Source organism: Tauraco erythrolophus, chromosome 8 (genome assembly GCF_009769465.1).
Source record: "Tauraco erythrolophus isolate bTauEry1 chromosome 8, bTauEry1.pri, whole genome shotgun sequence".
Classification (NCBI taxonomy): domain Eukaryota; kingdom Metazoa; phylum Chordata; class Aves; order Musophagiformes; family Musophagidae; genus Tauraco; species Tauraco erythrolophus.
In genome coordinates, this window is record NC_141472.1 from 25431744 (window position 1) to 25452885 (window position 21142).

Sequence of the window (21142 nt, forward strand, 5' to 3'; positions counted from 1 at the left end):
ATGCCGGGAAGCCTGGCAGCACGCGAGGTGCTGGGAAAGAACAATGAGCGGTGAAGAAAGGAGGCGGCGGAGCAGAGCGCTGCTGAGGGAGCCGGGTGCCCGCCGCACCCCGGCCTGCGCAGGGACAGGCGGGCGGCGCGGCCGGCGCGCTGCCCGTGCTGCCCCGTTCGGAGGCGCCCGTCGCGCTGCAGCGCGAACTGCGCCGCCGCGGGGCGCGCGGCCGCTAGGGGGCAGCCTGCTGCGCGCCTCCCGCCGGCATTTCCCGCCCCCGCGGCGGCGCCGCGCGCCCGCGCGGGACCCGCCTGAGGGGACGGCGCGGGGCGGCCGGGCGGCGCCGCCCCTCCTGCCCCCGCGCTCCCGGGGCGGCCCTGAGGCAATCCGGACGGGAGAGCGAGTGGGTGAAGTCGGTCGAAGGCGTACTTTTAGCTCCCTTTTCAAGCGTTTCTTCTCTCTGCTGAGGGATCTCTTACGTAACGTGACACTGCGATCCCGGGAGAAGTTTTCCCTGTTTTCAATTGGCCTCATTTCAGTGCGCTAAATAAAATAACGTACAATCGGTGTTTTAAGCACTGTTTCAGAATTTGCACTGGGCCAGCAGATATTTAGTTCTTTACGCTTTGTTACATGGCCTACAGAAGTTTACAGTTTCCTGAGGAAAAAAAAATCGTTCTCTTCACATGTGGAAGACGTTAAACAATATCTGTTTCTGCATCTTGTTTTGCATTCTTACACCATCATTTATTATTTCAGAAAGTAAACAGAGGAATTGCATATAAACAATAAATCTATTGAATTTTCTTTTAATTTCTCTGTAGAGAGTAGAAATAAGGTCATGACTATGTCCTGAGAATGTGAGGATTGCCAAAATACACAGTAGATACTTTTCAGAGAAAACAGTACATATCGAGTAACTGTTGAGTCATAAAACCCCTAAGTTAGTGTAAGCAGATGTTGGTTACAGCTCACATTGATAGGAAGTATATAATCACCACCCCTATAGCCACTCACTGTCCATTTCTGGTTCAAGAACTTCCCCGAAAGCCTGTTTCTAATTTTATGGAAACCCTTTGAAATTTGGCATAGTTTTCGAAAGTATGTAGGAAAAAAAAAGTCTGCCAGAGGTTCGGCCTCCAACTGTGAAAACAGACACTGCCTTTTCAAACTCCTCTCCTAGATCCACTGACCAACACCCAGAAGAGAGAATTTATATTCTTTTAGAATACGGCAGGAAAATGAAGGTCTGTATGCTGCTGAATTCAGCTTTTGGTAACGTTTACATCTGTTGTTTTAAACTGTCAGCTGTTGCACAAGGCCAGGCTCTGATTTGAAAGAGTTTGTTTTAAAGAAAAAGGAAAGGGAAGTCTTTTCAAATGTACTGCAGGGACGTTTTTGCGTGTTGCTTGGATAGATTACAGCAGTTAGAGAGAGTGGGAGGGTTTAATGACTTACAAGCCATAGAAGTATGCTTCAGGCAATATTAGAAATGTAATTATTGTTTGTTTCTGTCCTGCAGACCCGGCTAAAAATCATATTTGGAGTGGTTATATGCCTTTTGCTTTCCTTACTACTTATGTGTATTATACTGCTTCCATCAAGAGGTAAGGCATTTGTAATCTAGTATAGTGTAATACACAATATATTTAGCTACTATGGCTTCTGAAGTTCACAAAAGTTTGTCAAATCATCTTTAGGATTCTCCTGTCAGAATTGTTATGGCCGTATCACTTTGTAGAAATGTACTGACAGCTGAGATATCCTGAAGGTAGGATTAAAATGCCAGCAGATACTGAAACAAGGAACTCCTTGAAGTGAAAAGCACCTGAATTAACTTTGTTGTGCGTGATGTATAATGTTTTTAGACAGGACTGCAAAACATAATTCTTACATCTCCTCATATTGTGTTATTTTTTGTGTGAGGGGTTAGGAGACTCTCACAAACCATTAGTAATTTCCTTTAGCTTGGTGAACTTGTATTTGGTTTTAAATGGTTGTGTAATAATTATGGAAGTTCTCTATCCCACTACAAGTAAAACATTCTGGTTTAGGTAGGGTATGATGAATTGTTTGTGAACATATTTAAGACTGCATTTGACAATTCAAGTCAGCATTGTATAAAATAGGGATGCATAGTTTGCTTTAGTATTATTATGCCAGCTGTAGGCAAATTACCACAGTGTGGTCTGCTGAGTCCTCTGGTAAAGTTTGAAGTGAGTGTGGTTTGCAATTTAGAGCCTCTATGAGAGGTGTAGTAAGGGCAACGTAACTCTTTACATGGCCCTTCCACTACAGCAAATTAATTGAATGCCTCTGAAATAATAAAAATAGTAATTAAAACCTGTATTCCAGTAATGGTATCTATTTAAAGGGATTTTTTTTTTCCTTTTATTATTCTTTGTTCATGTTTTGGCAGGGTGTCTGAGATGAAGAAATCAGTTTTGCATTTACAACTAAATGTTATAAAATAAGCTATCTGCTTAAGTCTTATGAAAGTTAAGTCCTGTACTTAATATACAGGTTTTGTGAAAGGTGAAATCTCTTTCCTACCCGATATCTCTGTGGAATATGGTTATCATGGGTTGTTCCATTGAAAGAAGAGTTGGAAGTTTCTGAAGCAGTTAGGGTTAATTCTGTTATGCAGCATGTGAATATGAGGATAAATTATATCAAGGTGGGAGGGAGTACTTGGGAAGAGATACCACTTCAGAGTGAAAGGTTTGACTTTTACTGTCAATGATGGGGTGCCGGATTTTTTGCCAAGCTTAAGCATAGTCAAATCTGAGCTTTCATTACTAGATAAATGTGTGGTATTGAGTCAGACTTACTCATACCAAGTCTGCCTGTTAAGACAGGGCAGAATATTTTTATGAGATTTAAATAAAAAAGCAGTGAGGAAAAGAGGCTGGAGACCAAGGATCAGTTTTGCAGCCTGAAGATCAGGTTGCTAAAGATCATGGAAGGTACTGTAGGAGAAAGTGAATGTACTTTTTCCTTCTGAAGTTGTTGCATACCAGCTCACTGGTCTTATTCTGAGCCTCTTCAATACCTGAGCCATTACAAAGAACTCTTTTCATTTCTATAGTTTCTTGGAATAGTGACTTGGTAACCAGTCATATCAGACATCACATTTAGATCTAGTAGGATGATAAAGAATTTATCTTACTTTATAGAATGCTTTTGAAGGAGCATTTTAGACAATTGTGGAATACACAATTATGTTGAACACATCTGATTATGGTGGTTCTGCTTAGATGGAACTGCAAGTGCTGCAGTTATCTGTTCGAATGCCTAAACTTTTTTGAATTCTTAGTAGTCAGCTGATCAGCTGTAAATGGAAGAAGTATAAATTAATTTTGTGGTTATAAATTTTGCAAGTCGAAGACAGACAGGAAATAGCTATGGAGATGGAATGTTGTTTGTACATTCCACTTTGCTACTGTTCAACTGAAAGGATGTGGCAATCTAGAAAGAGAATTAATTGCATATAGGAAGTAGACCGACTAAATTTCTACTGAAGGAGTCTGAATTCTGCTGTAATTCTGAAAGAACTGGAAGAAATATTTAGTTTGGTCTGTTAAGTTTCTAGTGATTTCATGTTCTTCAGACTTCTCAAAAGGTGATAGCTGGTTTTGGTTTACATATAAAAATGTGAAAAAATCTCAAAAGTTATGCTGGAAAACAGTTTTCTGTTTGGAGAGGATAGTAAGGGGAAAATACTTAGTTGCAGCTGTTACATAATTTCTGTGGGGCTTAGAAGAGCAAAGCATGCAATCTCAATCTAGTGAATGGCATTTAAGAAATTAGTGACAGTTTTTGATTTTTCTTTGAGTTAGGAATGTGCTGTGTTCTTTACCTATTGTGATAACCCAGCTATGATAACCCAACTCTAAGCAGTTCAGAAAGGTTCTTTTGACTCATATGCTGGTGTACCTAGTTGTTTTCTTCTGCAGCATAAACAAGAAAGAAAATACCTATTTGCAGTTGAAAAGCAATAGCAGAACCACAGGCAGAATACAATTATCTGAATGTATTGCTTAGGTTCCAGGTTAATCGTTTCTTCCGCTGTTTTTAATGAATATCCAGAATTCTGCCTGTCAGTGTTTCTGTTCCTATTGTATGCTTGACCTAGGCCTGAGACCAAGCCTCTGGTTCTCTGATGTTGCAGATTAGGTCATAGAGCATACTTCTCAACCAGGAAGTGCTGAGCAGCCCGTTTCTTAGGAACTAGTGATGTTCTTTGCTGCACCTCAGCCAAATCCATTTTCTGATTCAATAAATGCCTACCTGTGTTCCTATGCAAAGTCAAACAGGGTGGCTTCCATCATTGTGGAGGGGAATAAAAACACTACCAGTCAGGAATTCAGGTGCTGGCACTGAATTCAGCTGGAGATGGTGCTGTTAGTTGCTACTTTCTGATTGAAAGGGGTGCCTGGATATTTGACTTAAAACAGAAATAAAGAGAAATTCCCTCACTTCTTGGCCATCTATCAAAATTGGCAAGTGACAGAGATTACAAACTCTCAGCTGTTGCTGAAGTTTCTCGTAAGTGAAAATCAATAGACTACCGTGACAGCGTGCTTCCACTAGAATCTGGTGCTTCAGTCTTAGCTACAAGTCCAGGCTCAGCTCTCAGTAACAGTGTAAACCTCGCCACAGTTGTCTGTATGCCGGTGGCAGAGAGCTATCAAGGTTATTAGAACAGAGTAATAAAAACCAATATTAAGATGGATTACACTAATTCATACCTCTTCTGTTTGGTACTTTAGATTGCTTAAAAATTGATAGGAATTCATACTAAAATCTTTCTAGTTAAGTTTTCAAAAAACATAAGCTCTTTTAGTTCATGTTCCCTTCACAGGGTTCAGTCTGCTATGCTTGTGCAGCTGTGGTCTGTGGCAATACTCCTAGGACTGTAGAGTGGGTGGGCCTTTTCTTTCCAAATCTGACTAGGGCTTTGAAGAAAGTCTTCGTCGCTTAGACTCTTAAATCAGCACAATGTGCTTACCCAGAACAGGCTTTATTAATTCTAGTGGCAGAATAAATCCTTTTAGGACTAATTTAAAGGGATTACCACAACAATCTTACCTCTTGAGGTCTATGCTTAGAAATAACGTATGATGGCTGTGATCTAAGGTAATTTTTTTATAGTAGCTTTTCTTTTTAAGTACATTTTCTGAAAACTTAATTTTTAATAACTGAAAGAGATTATGGTGCCGTGGACCCACTTGAGGGAAGAGATGCCATCCAGAGAGACCTTGATAGGCTTGGGAAACGGACCAGTGCTAACTGCATGAGCTTCAACAAGTCAAAATGCAAGGTCCTTCACCTGGGTCAGGCCAATCCTAGACACAAATACAAACTGGGCACAGAGTGGGTTGAGAGTAGCCCTGAAGAGAAGGATTTGGGGATGTTTATAGATGGGAAGCTCAACGTGAGCCAGCAGTGCACTCATGCGGTCCAGAAGGCCAGCCGCATCCTGGGATGTATCAAGAGAAGCGTGGTCAGCAGGTCAAGAGAGGTGATTCTCTCCCTTTACTCTGCTCTTGTGAGACCCCACCTCAAATACTGCGTCCAATTCTTGTGTCTCCACCGTAAGAGAGACATAGATCTGTTGGAGCGTGTTCAGAGGAGGGCCACAAAGATGATCCAGGGTCTGGAGCACCTCTGCTACGAGGACAGGTTGCGGGAGCTGGGATTGTACAGCCTTGAAAAGAGAAGACTTCGGGGAGACCTAATAGCTGCCTTCCAATACCTGAAGGGAACCTACAGGAAGGCTGAGGAGGGACTTTTTACAAGAGTGTCCACTGATAGGACAAGGGGAAATGGGTTTAAGTTGAAGGAGAACAGATTTAGATTAGATCTTAGGAAGAAATTCTTCAGTACGAGCGTGGTAAGACTGTGGAATAAATTGCCCAGAGAAGTTGTGGATGCCCCCTCCTTGGAGGTGTTCAAGGCCAAGTTGGATGGAGCCTTGAGTAGCCTGATCTAGTTGAGAGGCATCCCTGCCCATGACAGGGAGGTTGGATTAGATGATCTCTGAGGTCCCTTCCAGCCTATGCCATTCTATGATTATAATGATTCTTTCTCAGTGTATAGTTAGAGAGGCTTTTTTCCTTTCCTGGCCACTTATGCAGTAGAGGTGTTAGTCGGTAGCATGTTCTAGCTTTCTATATGCAGTTTATGTTCCTACAAGAAGCTGGATCATACTGCAGAACATGACTTGTTCAGATGTCATCTTTTCTTCTCATTCCAAAGAGTGTTTTTGAAGTATCCTTCACTGAGAAAGCAGTGGTACACCTCACAAAAAAATGACTGAATGTAGCACAGGTATGGAAAAGCAGATTTAGCTGATGTGGAGCTAAGTGTGACCAGAAGTTCTGGAGAAGGATCAGGAGCGTTGGAATTAATTTTTGATGCTGAACTTGGCTGTGGTTTCCTCAAGTGGAAGGCTGTCTTCCTGCGCATGTTGAAGGAGCTTGTTCTTTAGCTATCCGGCATCAGCCCACAGAGCTGAGAACGGACATTCTAGCCCAGGAGCAGAACATAATGCCGTCCTAACTAGTTTTCTTTTGGCAAGTCATCTGTTTGCTCTGTGGCAGTGGATGCTAAATAAAATACATACAAAAATGCATATATATTAAATACATAGAAATTACATATATATACAACTGCACATATGAAAATAACAAATACAGAAACCAGAATGCTTTCTGATTATTGTGTACACTTGCTTTAATTTGGCAGGAGTAGACACAATTTATATAAATGCACATTAGACCAATTTGTGGAATAAGCCAGCAGGGCTTTGAAATCTAGAGGTAGGATTGTGTTGATCCAGTCTTTGAAAGGGAAGAATCCTGTTAATACAAGCAGAATTTCAGAGTGATGGATTGGTGTGCATAAAGTTAATCTGAGTTTAATGCAATTGAAAGTTCTGCTTTCTGTGTTTTATTAAGCTCTCTCACAACAGTGAACTGAGCAATAAAGTAGAAGGTATCTGCATAAAGCCAGTGACAATTAATAGAAGCCTACAGGCTTTTATCACCACATTTATACATGTATGTCGAATACAATCAAATGCATGAGTGAATAATTATGATCATGGAATACGTAAAGCAAGTTACACTGTGAAGCAAAATAACTGATTCAGTGCACAGAGAAATACACAGCTGTACCCTGTAAATGAATGCAAATGGACCACAAAGGATTAAAACTGAGACAATAGAGTGATGAAGGGAAAAGAGCAGAGCTGAAATTTGGTAAGCTTTCGTTTCTGTGGTTGGCTCTGCTGTTTGCTTCCTTTTTGTCCCTGGGCATCTTTTTTCCTCTCTGTTATTTCACAGAGAAACAAAACACAACAGAAGAATTTACCGAGCCTACTGACAGCCATCCAAATCAACGTCTATATAGTGCTGCAGACATGTAAAGCACTTTTCATGTTCAGGTCTGTTCTGTAAGCAGAGATTTCAAAGACTATTATCGAACCACTCTTTTGTTACAGGAGAAAGAATCAGCACTAATTATAGGAAACAATTAAAGGTGCTGCTTTTAATTAAAGCATTTAAAGATATCTTCTGTTGCCTAGAAACAAGCATTCAAAATTATAAATAATCAAGTAAGAAATAGTTATGTTCAGATTTTTTGCAGTCCACTGGCAGAAATTCAGATAGGAGTGGACACATTTTGAAAATCATTAGCAGTCATAATAAATTATCACAGAATATAAAGTATGTAAGGGTGAGAGTAAAGGTTTAAATTGCAGCTTTGAAAATTAGACCAGAGATGAGACATTTGTGATATCGCTTGTCTTTTTAGTAAAAAATCCTCTTAAGATGAGAGAAGGAACCAGGAAATTTTACCAGATTAAGGCATCAAACAGGACCGCAAATTTAAACCTCCTATACACCCAACTGTGGACATAAATCGTAACAGTGGATTTCTTTTGCTAATGTGCCTGTTCACTTAGAGAATTTAAACTGAAAGCTACTGATAAGTAATCATTCTATAATTAGAAGTGGATTCTTCTTTGGTATTATTTTCTATGCGTTTTTTTAAGTTTGCCATCTTCTGTGCTTATCATTAACATATCAAAAATCTCTAATATACAGTCATAGTATTAGCAAGAGGAATTAACTTCTTATTGAACTTCTTGAGATGTTTTCTGGACATATTGCTAGCTCAGAGTTTATACTGACAGGTTTTTGCCTGTGGATTGGCATTCATTTTTATTTCTCATGACAGCTTTCTTCTGCATTAGTGCAGACAAGGCTAGTGTCAACAGTCAACCTGACATGTGTATTCTACAGTAAGTAATAGTCACTTAGCAGAAGAAAACATGTATTATCATTACAAAGCACCATAGAAGAGAAGATGAAGAAACATTTCCCAGGAAGTCAGTGTGATCTTAACAGAGAGGGCAGCTGTAAGGAGGAAGCGGTGGAGCATGATACGAAACCTGAGGGCAACGAGTCATCTTGATTATCAGTCTGTCATCTGAGAGCTCTGAAGGAACAAATGGGGGAAGTGACAGAGATCTACTAGGCTGCAGTGTGACATACCCACTAACTCTGAAGACCATGACAAAATCCCTCTTGATTTTAAAGGAGAAAAGCAGGGAATCCAGAATGCCTAGACTTGAAAGCTGCCATTAGTATGATACCGAATTTTAAAAACTGACCTTTATCAGAAATATTACTGTATCTTTTGAGGATTAAATATTTTGAGTACTCTTTCTCTTGTGAAGTGCATAGTTCTTCTTTTTTGCCTTTTTTACATTTTTTATAATGGAATTTTTCTTTTCCATGCTCTTAGCAAGCCAGCATTTTCAGCATTGCCCACTTCTCATCCAGTTGATTGTCCTTAAATTTTGGTTTTAAAATTGGCTCTAGCTTAAGGTGTTTAGCTTTGGGAACATTGTTAGACAAGACTCACAAAACCAGACACAATTCATGCATTAGTTTTATGAAGCTACCTGATCTGCTTAGAAATCAGATACCAGAGTACCTGTCTTCTCTCCAGAATTATTGCCAATTTTCTTTCACATCATTAAATAGAAAGTTGAAGTTTGGGTTCAATCATTCATTGCTTTTCAGCATTATTTTTACCTGCATACCTTCATCTATTTTTTTCATGTGACTACTAGGAAATATATGTGGATGGTGATTATTTTGCAAGCCTTATATACATCTTCTGACACTGGTTGATGAGGCATTTATGTAATTTGGCAATAGGGGTTTGTATGCACATCCTGTTGTTTGTGCTGAATATGTGCAGGTCCCTATTAAAATACTTGTCTCTAGATGCCTCACAAGTTCATTAAACCCATGCTTTTAACAAAACTTTATCTTTTGTGTGGAAGAGACTTTTTTGGACTCACAAGGTCTATAATAAGTGAATAAATGCTGGGTGAAATAAATCTGCTTGTCTAGTTCCTAATTTTGTGTTCCTAAAGGTGAGTCCTTCAGAGGCTAAAAGGACCTTATCAGTAACAGAGAACTTTCCTTTCTGCTGTGCCTACTCTCTGCATAATTCCAGGATTATGCTATCGTCACTATCCCTGGTGCTAAATATAGGAAAAAGGAAATATTAGACTAGTAATTACTTTTTTTTTTTTTTTGCCCCCCACTTCACAGCATTTCATTAACAGAAACTTTCTGTCTTGTTCTTAGTTGTCAACACAGGTGATGGTCCCAGAGCTCTTACACTGGAGGATTATTTGAATGGAAACTTCCAATATAAAACATTTTTTCCATATTGGGTGTCAGGTAAGTAAAATCTTTTCTCAAACTTACATAAGCCTTTCTAATATGTATTTCCAGACTGGATTACGCAGACTCGGAAATGTATTTTCCTTCCAGCTTTACTGTGAATGAATGCTAACTATGAAATAAAACAATCTGCTAGTCAAAACTTATGGTTGAAATTTACTGTTCTGTCAGTCATTCTAGAATTCCAGGTATTTGATATTCCAACAGACATGTTTGAGTCAAGTATAAACTATAATTTTACAGAGGCCTTCAGTGTTTTATTTCTTTTACTGTCATATTGATTGCAGCAAGTGAAAGAAATATGTCAATGTGTCAGTCATTTCTTAAGCAATCTCCTTTTTTGTGTTTGTCACAGCACTTTTTCACTTACCATTTGTAATAATTGAGGTAGCCTGTCTGACAGGCCCCATTCTTCTTTGTTTTCAGTAGCACATAGTTCTGCAATGAGCCCAGCTAGTCCTATCTCACGTGAGGAAATGCTGACGCTGCTGAAATTCCCGAGTTCCAATGCATTACATATAGAAAATGAGGTTGTTAAGCAAGTTCCTTAAGGCAGATGATAAAGACATGAAGTTAATTGCTGCTGGTACACGTGTCTGTGTGTGGCTGAAGTACTGCTCTTGTTATCACTGAATTAAAGCAGCACCAAAAGGCTTAAGCTAGGTTGGATTACATTCTCCTACACACACTACTACCACTCCTATCTATGCACTGCCTCAAGCAATTGTTCTCTGACTAGAGACAGGAAACATAGTGCCCGTTCACACGGAGTCTTACCAAGTTAGTTTTACCCGCTATTTAGAACAGAACTGAAACCTTCCAGGACACTTCTAGCTGCAGTTCAAGTTTCACAGTTAACAATTTGAAGCTGTTGACATCACTTGTATGATTTAAAAATTGGGTCACCATTTATTAGAATTCTGTCTGAATGTCTGAATTATGTAGGCAGCATATCACCTAAATCTAATATTCTCCTTCCCTCTTTATATCCTTCTCATTTAGATTTATCTTTCCTCTTAACAGTCACAAAGCTCACACAAAAGTCATGCCATGGATTCCATAGTCATGCCTACAGCATTCCATATGTCTACTTTTCTTCTGAAGCAAGGAGATAAAATTGAGTATCTCTTCCTAAGACAGCCTAAGATCACCACAAATGCTGTTACACAAATCACAGAAGTGTGCTCAAAAGATCCGAGGGTGATCTAATTTCCTAAAAATGAAAACCTCCTACAATGTTTCACACTGCTTTTAAACTCTTAAAGTCTCTCCCTCTTTAGCTACACCGAGTATGTATTTCCATCTCTCTGTTTATAGAAATGAAAATAATTATGTGAAACTAAAATTCTGGCCTTCATTCTCTACTGAACTATGGCTCATATCTCGAGCACAGGTAGAGTTAAATTTTGTTCTCACTGAAGGAATGCTCACCCTCACTTTGTAGGACCTGCGTTGAGTAGGGCAGTATCATCTATGTAGTGTCATTTATGTAGGGTCAGTTACATGGTACTGCTGTTATCTGCGGAATGAGTACAAATGAGAATGTTCTGGTGAAGTTATAAGCAAAGATCTTCTGATGGGTCTGTCCCTGGTATTCTTCATCAGACATTACTGAAAATAAAATCTGGCATTTAAATATAAAGTTAACTAGCTGATCCTGTGTGCGGTGTGTAATCTTGAGAACATACTGAAGACACTTTGCTGATAACTCTCTACCTTGGCGTCATTAGAAGAAAAACATTTTTTATGTAGATGACAAAAAACAATTGCTCAAAATCTATTCGTTGACAGGAATGTGAATACTTTGATAAATGGATCTGGTCTCTAGTATCTTCTATGCTAGGTAACAGCCCTTTTATCTTGTTTGCAAAGATAATGAATATCTTCATCAGTCTGCAGAAGATGATATTATTCTTTACAATGTTGAAATGAACCACCGAACTACCATCATGACTAACGGCACAATGGTATGTACCTTTTCAATTAATAAAAAGGCAGCAAAATGCTGTTGTGTTTCAAGTACCAGTTTAAAAGTGAATGAATTAAAACCTGACTCATCAACTCCTTATTTAAAGTTTTTTTATTTGAATCTAATCTGCTTCTTAATCTTTCAGAAACAAGTTAATGCTTCAAATTATGTGTTGTCATCAGACAAAGATTTCATAGCTCTGGAAAGCAATTATTCGAAGGTAATTATTTTAATATATCACTTAATGAAATGTTTGGTTTCCTTCAGTATTTTGTTGGTTGTAGTTGTCATAGACAAATGTTTCTTGGTACTTTCTTGAGAAAGGGGTAGGCTGTGAAAAGGCAGCTGATTACTTTTAATGAGATTATCTTTTTCCAAGTTGATAATATTATTCTCTTGCTTAATTTTTGCAGCTGTGGAGATACTCTTATACAGCATCATACCACATTTATGATCTCACATATGGGTAAGGCCTGATATTTCTTAGAGAGCTATAGTGAATCCCCTGTAGTGATGGGTTTGCAAGCATTCCCACTGGAAAATTCTACAGTAACGAGACTGCCACCCTGCTTTGCCTTTGCCTGAATCTATCAGGTTACTTGTTTGCTTGAAAAAAAAAATGGTCTCTAAGAAAATCATACAGTCCTTTTATCTGCTTATCCAGGTATCTGGATTGATTTATATTTCATGCCCTAAAACTTTTACTGCTCAAGATTCTAATTTTTTTTCTTCTTTGCATAATTTTCTTCCACCCTGTCTTGGCTGCTTGAGTCCACTTCAGTCTCACACCTGACATCTCTGTGCCCTTCTGTTGTCTAATGCATCCTTTTTAGGTTGATCTAATCTTTAGCTTTCCTAAAACTCTCTCATGTCCTTTGGTGCCCCAGTGGTCTTGTAACAGTCCTTCCTGAGTTCCTCAAAAGTTTACAGCTTCTCCCATGGCATTTGATCTTTCCAAAGATCTTCCCCAAACCACTCCTCTTTCCACCCAAGTTCAAAGGAGTCCATCTGCCTCCCCAGTCACCTTTGTATGCCATAAGTAGCAGTGTGACCCAGTGCTTCTTAGTTGTGAGCAACATGGGCTGCACTGAGCTGCTCCATTCTTGGGAAACCATTGGTTCAAGGTGACAGCAAAATGTTGCTGCAAGCTAATGTGAGTAGAGGGGTGCTGCATGTTGGTTGTGATCCTTAACAAATGTTGCAACTGCTGCTCTTATGCTTGTCTCAGTTCACATTCCCCAGTAACTTGCTGGGACTTTAATGCAGGCTGCAAATAAAGCAAATGACTGTAGATGCTTGTGCAATATTAAGAGAGAGATAAGGGTGTCTTCTTAGGCTGTTGAATATGTTTTCAAAGGGTTGAGTTTTAAGCCTTTACCAGCACTGGTGCACACCATCGCATTACTGCACGCCTCACTGCCTGCCTTAATTTTGCATTGCTCAAGAAACAATAAGCTGTTAGAAAATGTAGCCCTTCATGAATTTTATATAAATGTACAGCATAGTGATTGATTTGTGCTGTGCTCTAAAAGCCATCTCAACTTCTTTCCTTTTTTTAGTGGTTTTGTAACAGAAAATCAGCTTCCACACAACATTCAGTACATATCCTGGTCACCCGTTGGACACAAATTGGTCAGTAAAGATAATGAATCTCTAGAATGATTTTGCTTTGTGTGGCTAGAAGACATTTATTTGCCTTTGGTTATCATTTTTAGGCCATATTTTTGACAGGCCTGTTCGTATTAACCTTGATTGTGAGCAAGAATGACAAAGAAAACAGTTTTAACTTGTTAAATTTAACTTGTCTGTGTCTCAATAGAAGAATCCATGTTCTCAGCTACATTATGTTTTTCAGTTCACTAGCCAGTCTCTTCTCAAGAATTGACTAACATAATTGTATATAGGATTAAATGTAGTTTCAAGGCCTGAAAACCAATGTGTTTTCCTTTGACACTATGTAACACATGAGTTTACTAGGGAGATTTAGAGATACAGCATTTAAAATCTTTTCTGAAATTTTTGCTCTAGGAAATGGCCACCAGATTCTTATTACAAAAAATGTTATATTTTGGCTTTGGCTACTCGATAGCCAAGTGTGTATTTCTCAGTAGGCCTAATGCATAAAGTAACAAGTTTATAAACAAGTTTATAAACTTTTTTTATTCTTGGTTGCAAAGCATCAGCCCAAGAATAGTTAGTGTTTTTTTAACTACTTATCCAGTATTGACAAAATACTTGTGCAAGAAAAAATTTTTAAACGTCGTACTAATTTCAGAAATACCCAGAGAGTTGGCTAAATATGAATGGACAATTTATTAGGAAAATTTATCCATGTTCTAGGAGAGTGCTAGTTCTCTCATTAAATTAAATGTTATTTTCTTTATCAAGAATTCTGAAGACAGAGCACAATGAAGATAGTTTCCTGTCTTCCTAGTCTGTGATGTTTTTATACAATAGTCCTTGTATTGTATCTGAGAATTTTAGGAGTTGCTTTGTTTTTCCTTGAAAACACAAAGTAGTTAAATGTTACACTGATGTTGCTAACAAATGCTTATAGCTTCAAAAGGTATGATTTTCTAAGAAAGTGATGTTCCATTCATTTGATTGAAACTTAGAGATAACCGAGACGTGGAAGTCTTTCTTGCAAGAACCCTCCTTTGGTAACCAAACCAGCCCAGACAGAGTAAACCTTTTTTTTTTTCCTCATCTCACATCACCTAGGCCTTTTGACAGGTTTAGAAAAGTCCAATTATTTTCTTCTTAGTCATTGTGTGTTTGTTTTTATCTTCTACTTTTGGTGGAATCAGAAGGAAAAGTCAGAAAACACTTTGTCTGAGGGTCTCTTAACATACCAATTTGAATGACTTTGAAATATTTTCTTTTTCTCATGATTTTCCACACCAAAGCTAGCCACAGAATCCTCTGAAGTTTATTAAAATCAAAGGAGTTATCCAGAATTATTCTGACATGCTCAATCGTAGAATTTGGCCTGTAACGTACAATTTACTTACTGAGGTACCTACTCTTGCGGAATTTGCAAGGGCTTTTAGTGTAACATTTGTTTCCCCTTTGAGTTCGTTATCATGTCTTCTCATTGGTATAATGTAAGAGCATTGACTGCAGAAGATCTTGCCCTAACCCCTGTTATTGCTGCCTACACTCATAAGAAGTAATTTATTGTCTTTAGGTATATGTATACCAGAATAATATCTATTTGAAACAAAGTCCAAGAGAGGCACCAATTAAAATAACTAGCGATGGAAACAGAATGAAATATTTAATGGGATTCCTGATTGGGTCTATGAAGGTAAGTAAATCTTGAAGGGCAACAACTAACATGTTAAATGCTTGTTTAGATTACCTGGTTCTCACAATCCATTCTAAAATACCTGTGATGGTACATTAATTTTAGAGTCCTAAGGATGACTTCATTTCCATGTTTTATTTACCATACAATGACTGCATTTTGTATCATAGTGTGTAACCAAAATTCTGAGTCTTTTGTTACTGAAACAATATCAGAACATTACAAATTGGCCTTCCTTCTGCTGCACAGGCAGTGGTTGGGAATTGAGCTTTAATGGAAGTTTTAATTTTGATGAAAATTTGGCACTTCAGTGCATCTAAAAAAAATTTAAAAAATAAACACGCTGCACACAGGAAAACCCAAGTGAGTTAAATGGGATCTGTGCGCCTGTTTTGGGAGTTGTTAAGGCCTTTCAGAATTGAGAGTATTGCAATATGTTTGATGTTATTTGTTTAGTATAACCTCTTTACATGTCTAGGTTACTAAGAGTAGAATGCTAAATAGATTAGAAGATAGACAGATTACAATGATAAACTATTACGAATGATTCTTTTTTCATCAGAGGAAATGCTAGCAACAAAATATGCACTGTGGTGGTCCCCAAGTGGAAAATATTTGGCATATGTACAATTTTAATGATTGCTGACATACCCAGTTATTGAATATTCATATTTGGTGAGGACCAGTACCCTAGAAAAATAATTATCCCCTACCCAAAGGTATGTTTCTCATTCTTTTGACTTACTTTCTGTTGAGAAATGAGTTGTAACAATGGTTAAAATTAACTATGCTTAAAAAAATGTTTGTATTACAGTGGTTAAATCCATTGTGGCCTAAATTAATAAAGAAAACAAACTTAGACCAAGTTCTGAAAAGCTATAGATACATTCAAAACTGTAGATATTTAATAATATCAGTGAAATAAATGGAATTACTCATGTAAGTAAAAATCATGAGCAAAAGTGCATGTTTGCATGATCAAGCCTTGCTTTTTTCAATTCAGTTTACTATGAGATGTGTTAACTGTTGCAGTTGTTATTTTTTACTTACAGTAAATGAATTATGAGACACTTTTTATTTTGAAAAATAAAGGCTGTGGCAACTTCAATTTATTTGCACACTTCATAGTGCTTTTTGATCTCAAGGGGCTTTGGATTATAGCTGCTTTCAAGTGCCAGATCTAAGGCAGGAAGGCTTGGGTTGGCATTCCTCGGCCTGTATTAGAGAGCTCTGCTGAGTCTTGCATGTTCATAGGATTGCAAGTGATGGTGTTAATGTAGCTTAAGAAGTTACTCACCTGTCAGCCGAGTTAGAGTTCTAATGTAAAAGCTGGGTAGTTTAGACTACACATGGAGGAGACTTAAAAACTAATAATTTATGCAATGAATAAGCAAGCATGAAATCAGTTTAAGCTAAACCATTTTATTTCACAGCTGGGATGTCAAAGAGCACTTGCAATCATGTCAATACACTCCTGGACTTTTATGTCAAAATGTAGTATGTACTGTAAAGATCCACGCTGCAAATAGAACACTGATTCCCATCAAGCACGTTTTCTGTATGGAAAAGCACTAAATTGGTCTGTTTAAACAGTTTTCATCTTTATATATGAAATGATGCAGAGTTAAGTAATGTACTACTGCTGTGGTGTCACTCTGAGATCTTAGAAGACCGTATTTGCCCTATTAGACTCAACTGAATATATATTTGTAACCTATCTCCTTTCCTGTATAAAGTGTTGTCATTTTCCTTGATCTGAATTGTTCAGAGCCTGATTTGAATAACCTGATACATTTTCTTTGAAGGCTGGGGCTAAAAATCCTACTGTTAAAGTGTTTATTGTAGACACTGTTAACGCTGAAGCATTCGGTCCTAAGGAGGTGCCAGTTCCTGCAGTCATAGCATCCAGGTAGTGTGCCCTCAAATACGTATTCTCTTTTTAAAAAGTATTTTTGTCTATTTGTTTTAAATGCTTAAACCTCTGAGTTGTTTTCTGTTTCTAACAGCAGAGTGCCATATTCATCTCCTAGATGGACCAGAGGCTTACTAGAAATGTTGTATTTTGATTCTGTCTGTTTATATGACCCATTGTTACAAAATACAAAAACAGTCCCTTAGACAGTGGAAGCTTTGCTGTTGTCTTCCACAGAGTAATATGGGGGATACAACCTGTAGCCATGCTTCTATGTGCCTGTTCTTTAATAACCACCACGTATTTCTTTTTCTCTTTTGTTTTTTTAGTGATCACTACTTTACTTGGCTTACTTGGGTAACAGATAGTCGAATCTGTGTGCAATGGCTAAAGAGAATACAGAATTTTTCAGTGTTAGCTATTTGTGACTTCAGAGAATATTCAAATACTTGGGACTGTCCAGAGGTAATAAAGTTGGAAATATAAATTTAACATTGCTGAAATTAGCATTTGCTAATCCCATCTGCATAGCTGTTTTAACACCTACTGGTCATGCACAGGTTGCTCTGACTTACTTGCAGACGTATATTGAAACTTGCCTTGAATTCTTTTAGAAAATAATTGTGTGCCTGCCGTAGTTGTATTTTCCATTGTTTTATCACATGCATCTTTTAGCTACTAGTGATTCCTTTTTTCAGTATTTTAATTGCTGAGTGAGGGGTGAAAAAATTTAAATTGCACCAAGAAATAAAATCACCAAAATATTTTTTTAGTGAGGCTTAAATGACAATCAAAGCAACAAAAATAAGAAGAATGCTATTGAGCAGCTTTCAGTACTGTTGTTTAGCTCCTTCTTGTTTCCTCATCTTCAAAAGTGGAACTATATAGGATCTTTATTTTTTTAAAAAGAAAATCTTATGATACTTTGTTGAAATTTCATACTAAGTCTGACTAAATCATGTCCTTTATGATTAATGTTAATTGAGTTGAAAGAACATATAGAATAAAAGTAAGGCAGGTTTTCAGCAGGGAGGAATTCTGTGTTATCAAATCATACAGTTGGAGAAAGCAGGCAAGTTTTCAGAAACACCATCCCTTTTTTAGATCTGAAAAGAAACCTTCAGGCTAGCTGCAATAGTAGCTCTACATTTTGTTTAAATATGTCATTCTGTCATTAAGGCAGTTTGGAGGGAAAACCATGCTCTGTTGTGCCGAAGGAGAGCTTAGGTGGCCTAGCTGTCTATACCTATATGTAGATAGTTATAAATCTTACATACGGAAGAATTTCTGAAAAAACATTTATTTAAAAGACCTTGTAATGCCTGAAGACTGTAGACACTGATGAATTAATACATGTCCTGAAGGAAAGGATAACCCTGAATTTCAGTAACTCTAGTACAGAAGTTTCCTTTATTGTCTTTTAGTATTGATGCTGTTTGCATGTCTTGTTTTTACAGTTTATGGTACAGGACACCTATAAAAACTAGCATTAGGCTGAAACCTTGAACTAATGGGAAATAAAAGGCAAGAATACTTATAGAACTGTTCTGTATAACGGATAAATTGTAAATTCAGAGTTTATTGACACAGCTTTTCCAGTCTGAAAATAGTTTTTATTTCACTATGATATGACAATTGTGGCAAATTTAAAAGGAAGTTAAGGTCCTATTCTTTCAAAAACATTATCATTGAAGTAATTTGCCACAGAGAAATATCTTAATTTAGTCGCAAAAAACACATATTTACTGCAGCATTTGATGTGTTTCCTAAGTAACTATTTCAATTATAAGTACATTAACACTGAATCTCTATCTTACCTGCAAGTAACCTACATTTTAACAACTAAATATTTTAATGTACAGAAAAAAATCAAGGGTTCTCAGATTCTGCCACAGTCCACCAAAGTACTTTTAACACAACCTTAACTTCAAACATGTAAGCAGTTTTATTTATTTCAGTAGGTCTATTTATGTGTTTTAAAATTAAGCATGTTCTTAATTGCTTTGCTGGAACCAGACCAGAACAATTAACATCTTGCAGGACTGTGTTCATGATCCTTGTTTAATTGCATTTCTCCATGAAACCTTATTTATGGAGTCACTACTGAGGTTTCTGTAATTCTATATTTATACAGTGATACAATGCTTTTATCACATTAAAGTCTGCACAAATGGCCAATTGAAGGAGTGTGAACAGATGGGAGTGCTGCATTAGCTCTATTTGCCGTTAGAAAGTATATCTCTCTACGTTTCCACTGGCAAAAATAGTTCTCTTGTTGATTTCAGATTAAATAGAAACTCTAATGTACAATAAATGCGCTAGGCTTTATGTACTTGAAAATAATAACAAAATATGATCTACAAAATGTTCCTAAAGTGTTGATTCATCAAAACGTTCATGTGTTCAAGTCTTGCTCATGTGAATAGACCATAGAAGCCAATGTGACTTCAGTGCAACTATGTGAGTGAAAGCGAGGCATGTCTTTGTGAAATTGGGATTTTCTGTAAAGATGCCAGTTCTCCAATTAAATTCTGTAAATACTGTAGTACACAGAAAAATCCCATAGAAGTCAGTGGAACTACTCATGAGAGAAGTTAAATATATCCTTAAGATACAGTGTCATCGAGATCTGAGCCTTAATTTAAAGAAAGGAAAATAAATTTAGGATGCACATGTAAAGCAATGCATCCCATTTTTGGTATCTTAAAAAGAAATACATCCATCTTCTGAGTTAATAGCTCAGTGGAGACCTTGCAAAGTACTAAAGAGTCTTCTAAGGGGCAAGTACCTGGAACTTTTGCTCAAATGTCACTTTGCAGGGACTAAGTTGAAGGGGTGATTCATGATTCTGAATGCTAATGAGATTACAGTGAGGATAACAAATACAAACCACTTCTTTAGAAATCAAATTTGTTGAATTTATTTCAGACTGTGGAGAAATACTGTATTAAATGAACAGTATAAAGAAAAGTTTGCAAGATAAAAAAATAAATACACTGATTGAATACAGAATTGTTAAATATTAAATCACTTGCTCCATCCAACAAGCAAGATATTACACTTTTCAATGAAAAAGTCTTAGGAAAGTATTGAAAATGCACTAGAAACTTTCTAAGTAAAATGTTAATTAAAATGTAAAAGCACCTTTAGCTGCAGAAGGTACTAATCCATTTATGCTCAGTATAAGTCTTTTTCAAAATCAGCTTTAAGAATGTTACAAGGAATTAAGACCTGCTAAATTTACATTGATAGTCTCAGGATATGATAATCTGGGTGATTTTTGCTGCCTACATTATCTTTGCCAATCCTTAATTCTTCTTTCTAAATATGTTATTTGTGAGATTTTTTGAAAAAATCTAGCACAGATTTTTAATATTACTATTCCTGAAATTATTTTACTTTTTTTTAACTGAAAAATTCATGAGATTAAGTAGTTGTTAATTTTGCTTTCAGTGAAAGCGTTGCATAAGGTTAAAACTATTACTTTAGATTTTATTTAGCTCTGATGACATGTTAAAAATAATATTTTAACTAACATAATGGTATTAATATAGTAATATTCTTTATCTCAGACAACCTTCAAGTTCAAGTCCTTGAACCTTCATAGCAAGTATTTTAAAAATCTCTTTTACAGGCAGCTACAGGCTTTTTATTTGAAGATTTTGAATCTCTATAAACTGATTCTTGAACTTCTTAAAGAGTGTGCATTTGCTTTTGTTTTTCAGAATCAACAGCACGTAGAAGAGAGTCAAACAGGATGGGCAGGCGGAGTAGGTTTTCTTGTTGTACTCTATTTTGATTTAATGAAAAGCTACAGCTTTCTGCATCTTCACAGCAGTGTTTTGAAACAGGAAGCACCATTCTGAGTCATAAAACACTACTGCTTAAACCTGTTGCACTGTAGGATTGAGACTTCTAATGCTGTGCTAGGCATAGTATCTGGCTACCTGCTTTCTGAGTTTAAAAACCCTTTTTCTGTCTCCTTTTGCAAATCTTAGACCAACTGATTAGACACTATTCTGAACAGAGGGAAGTCATGAAAAGAGGTAGATTCATGCTGCAGTATAATTCTTAGAAGCATCCTGGAGGCAAAGAGTAGATGTAAAACTCCTCTTATGTCACTAGGGCAAGAAGTGAGATCAATCATACCATAGCATTTTAAGAATAAAACCTGTCCATTCAGAACACAG

General features: G+C 37.2%; 1 protein-coding gene across 1 annotated transcript in view; it reads left to right on the forward strand.

Moving 5' to 3' along the window:
• Window positions 1–21142, forward strand: part of FAP (fibroblast activation protein alpha) — a 44277-nt gene continuing 23135 nt past the window's right edge. The window contains 14 exon segments of the mRNA XM_086616152.1: window positions 1–27; window positions 1514–1598; window positions 9666–9761; window positions 11637–11731; window positions 11879–11953; window positions 12147–12199; window positions 13293–13365; window positions 14921–14993; window positions 14996–15040; window positions 15603–15710; window positions 15713–15759; window positions 16846–16949; window positions 17282–17417; window positions 20678–20722. Of these exon segments, the coding sequence (XP_086472278.1) occupies window positions 1–27; window positions 1514–1598; window positions 9666–9761; window positions 11637–11731; window positions 11879–11953; window positions 12147–12199; window positions 13293–13365; window positions 14921–14993; window positions 14996–15040; window positions 15603–15710; window positions 15713–15759; window positions 16846–16949; window positions 17282–17417; window positions 20678–20722 (1062 nt within the window).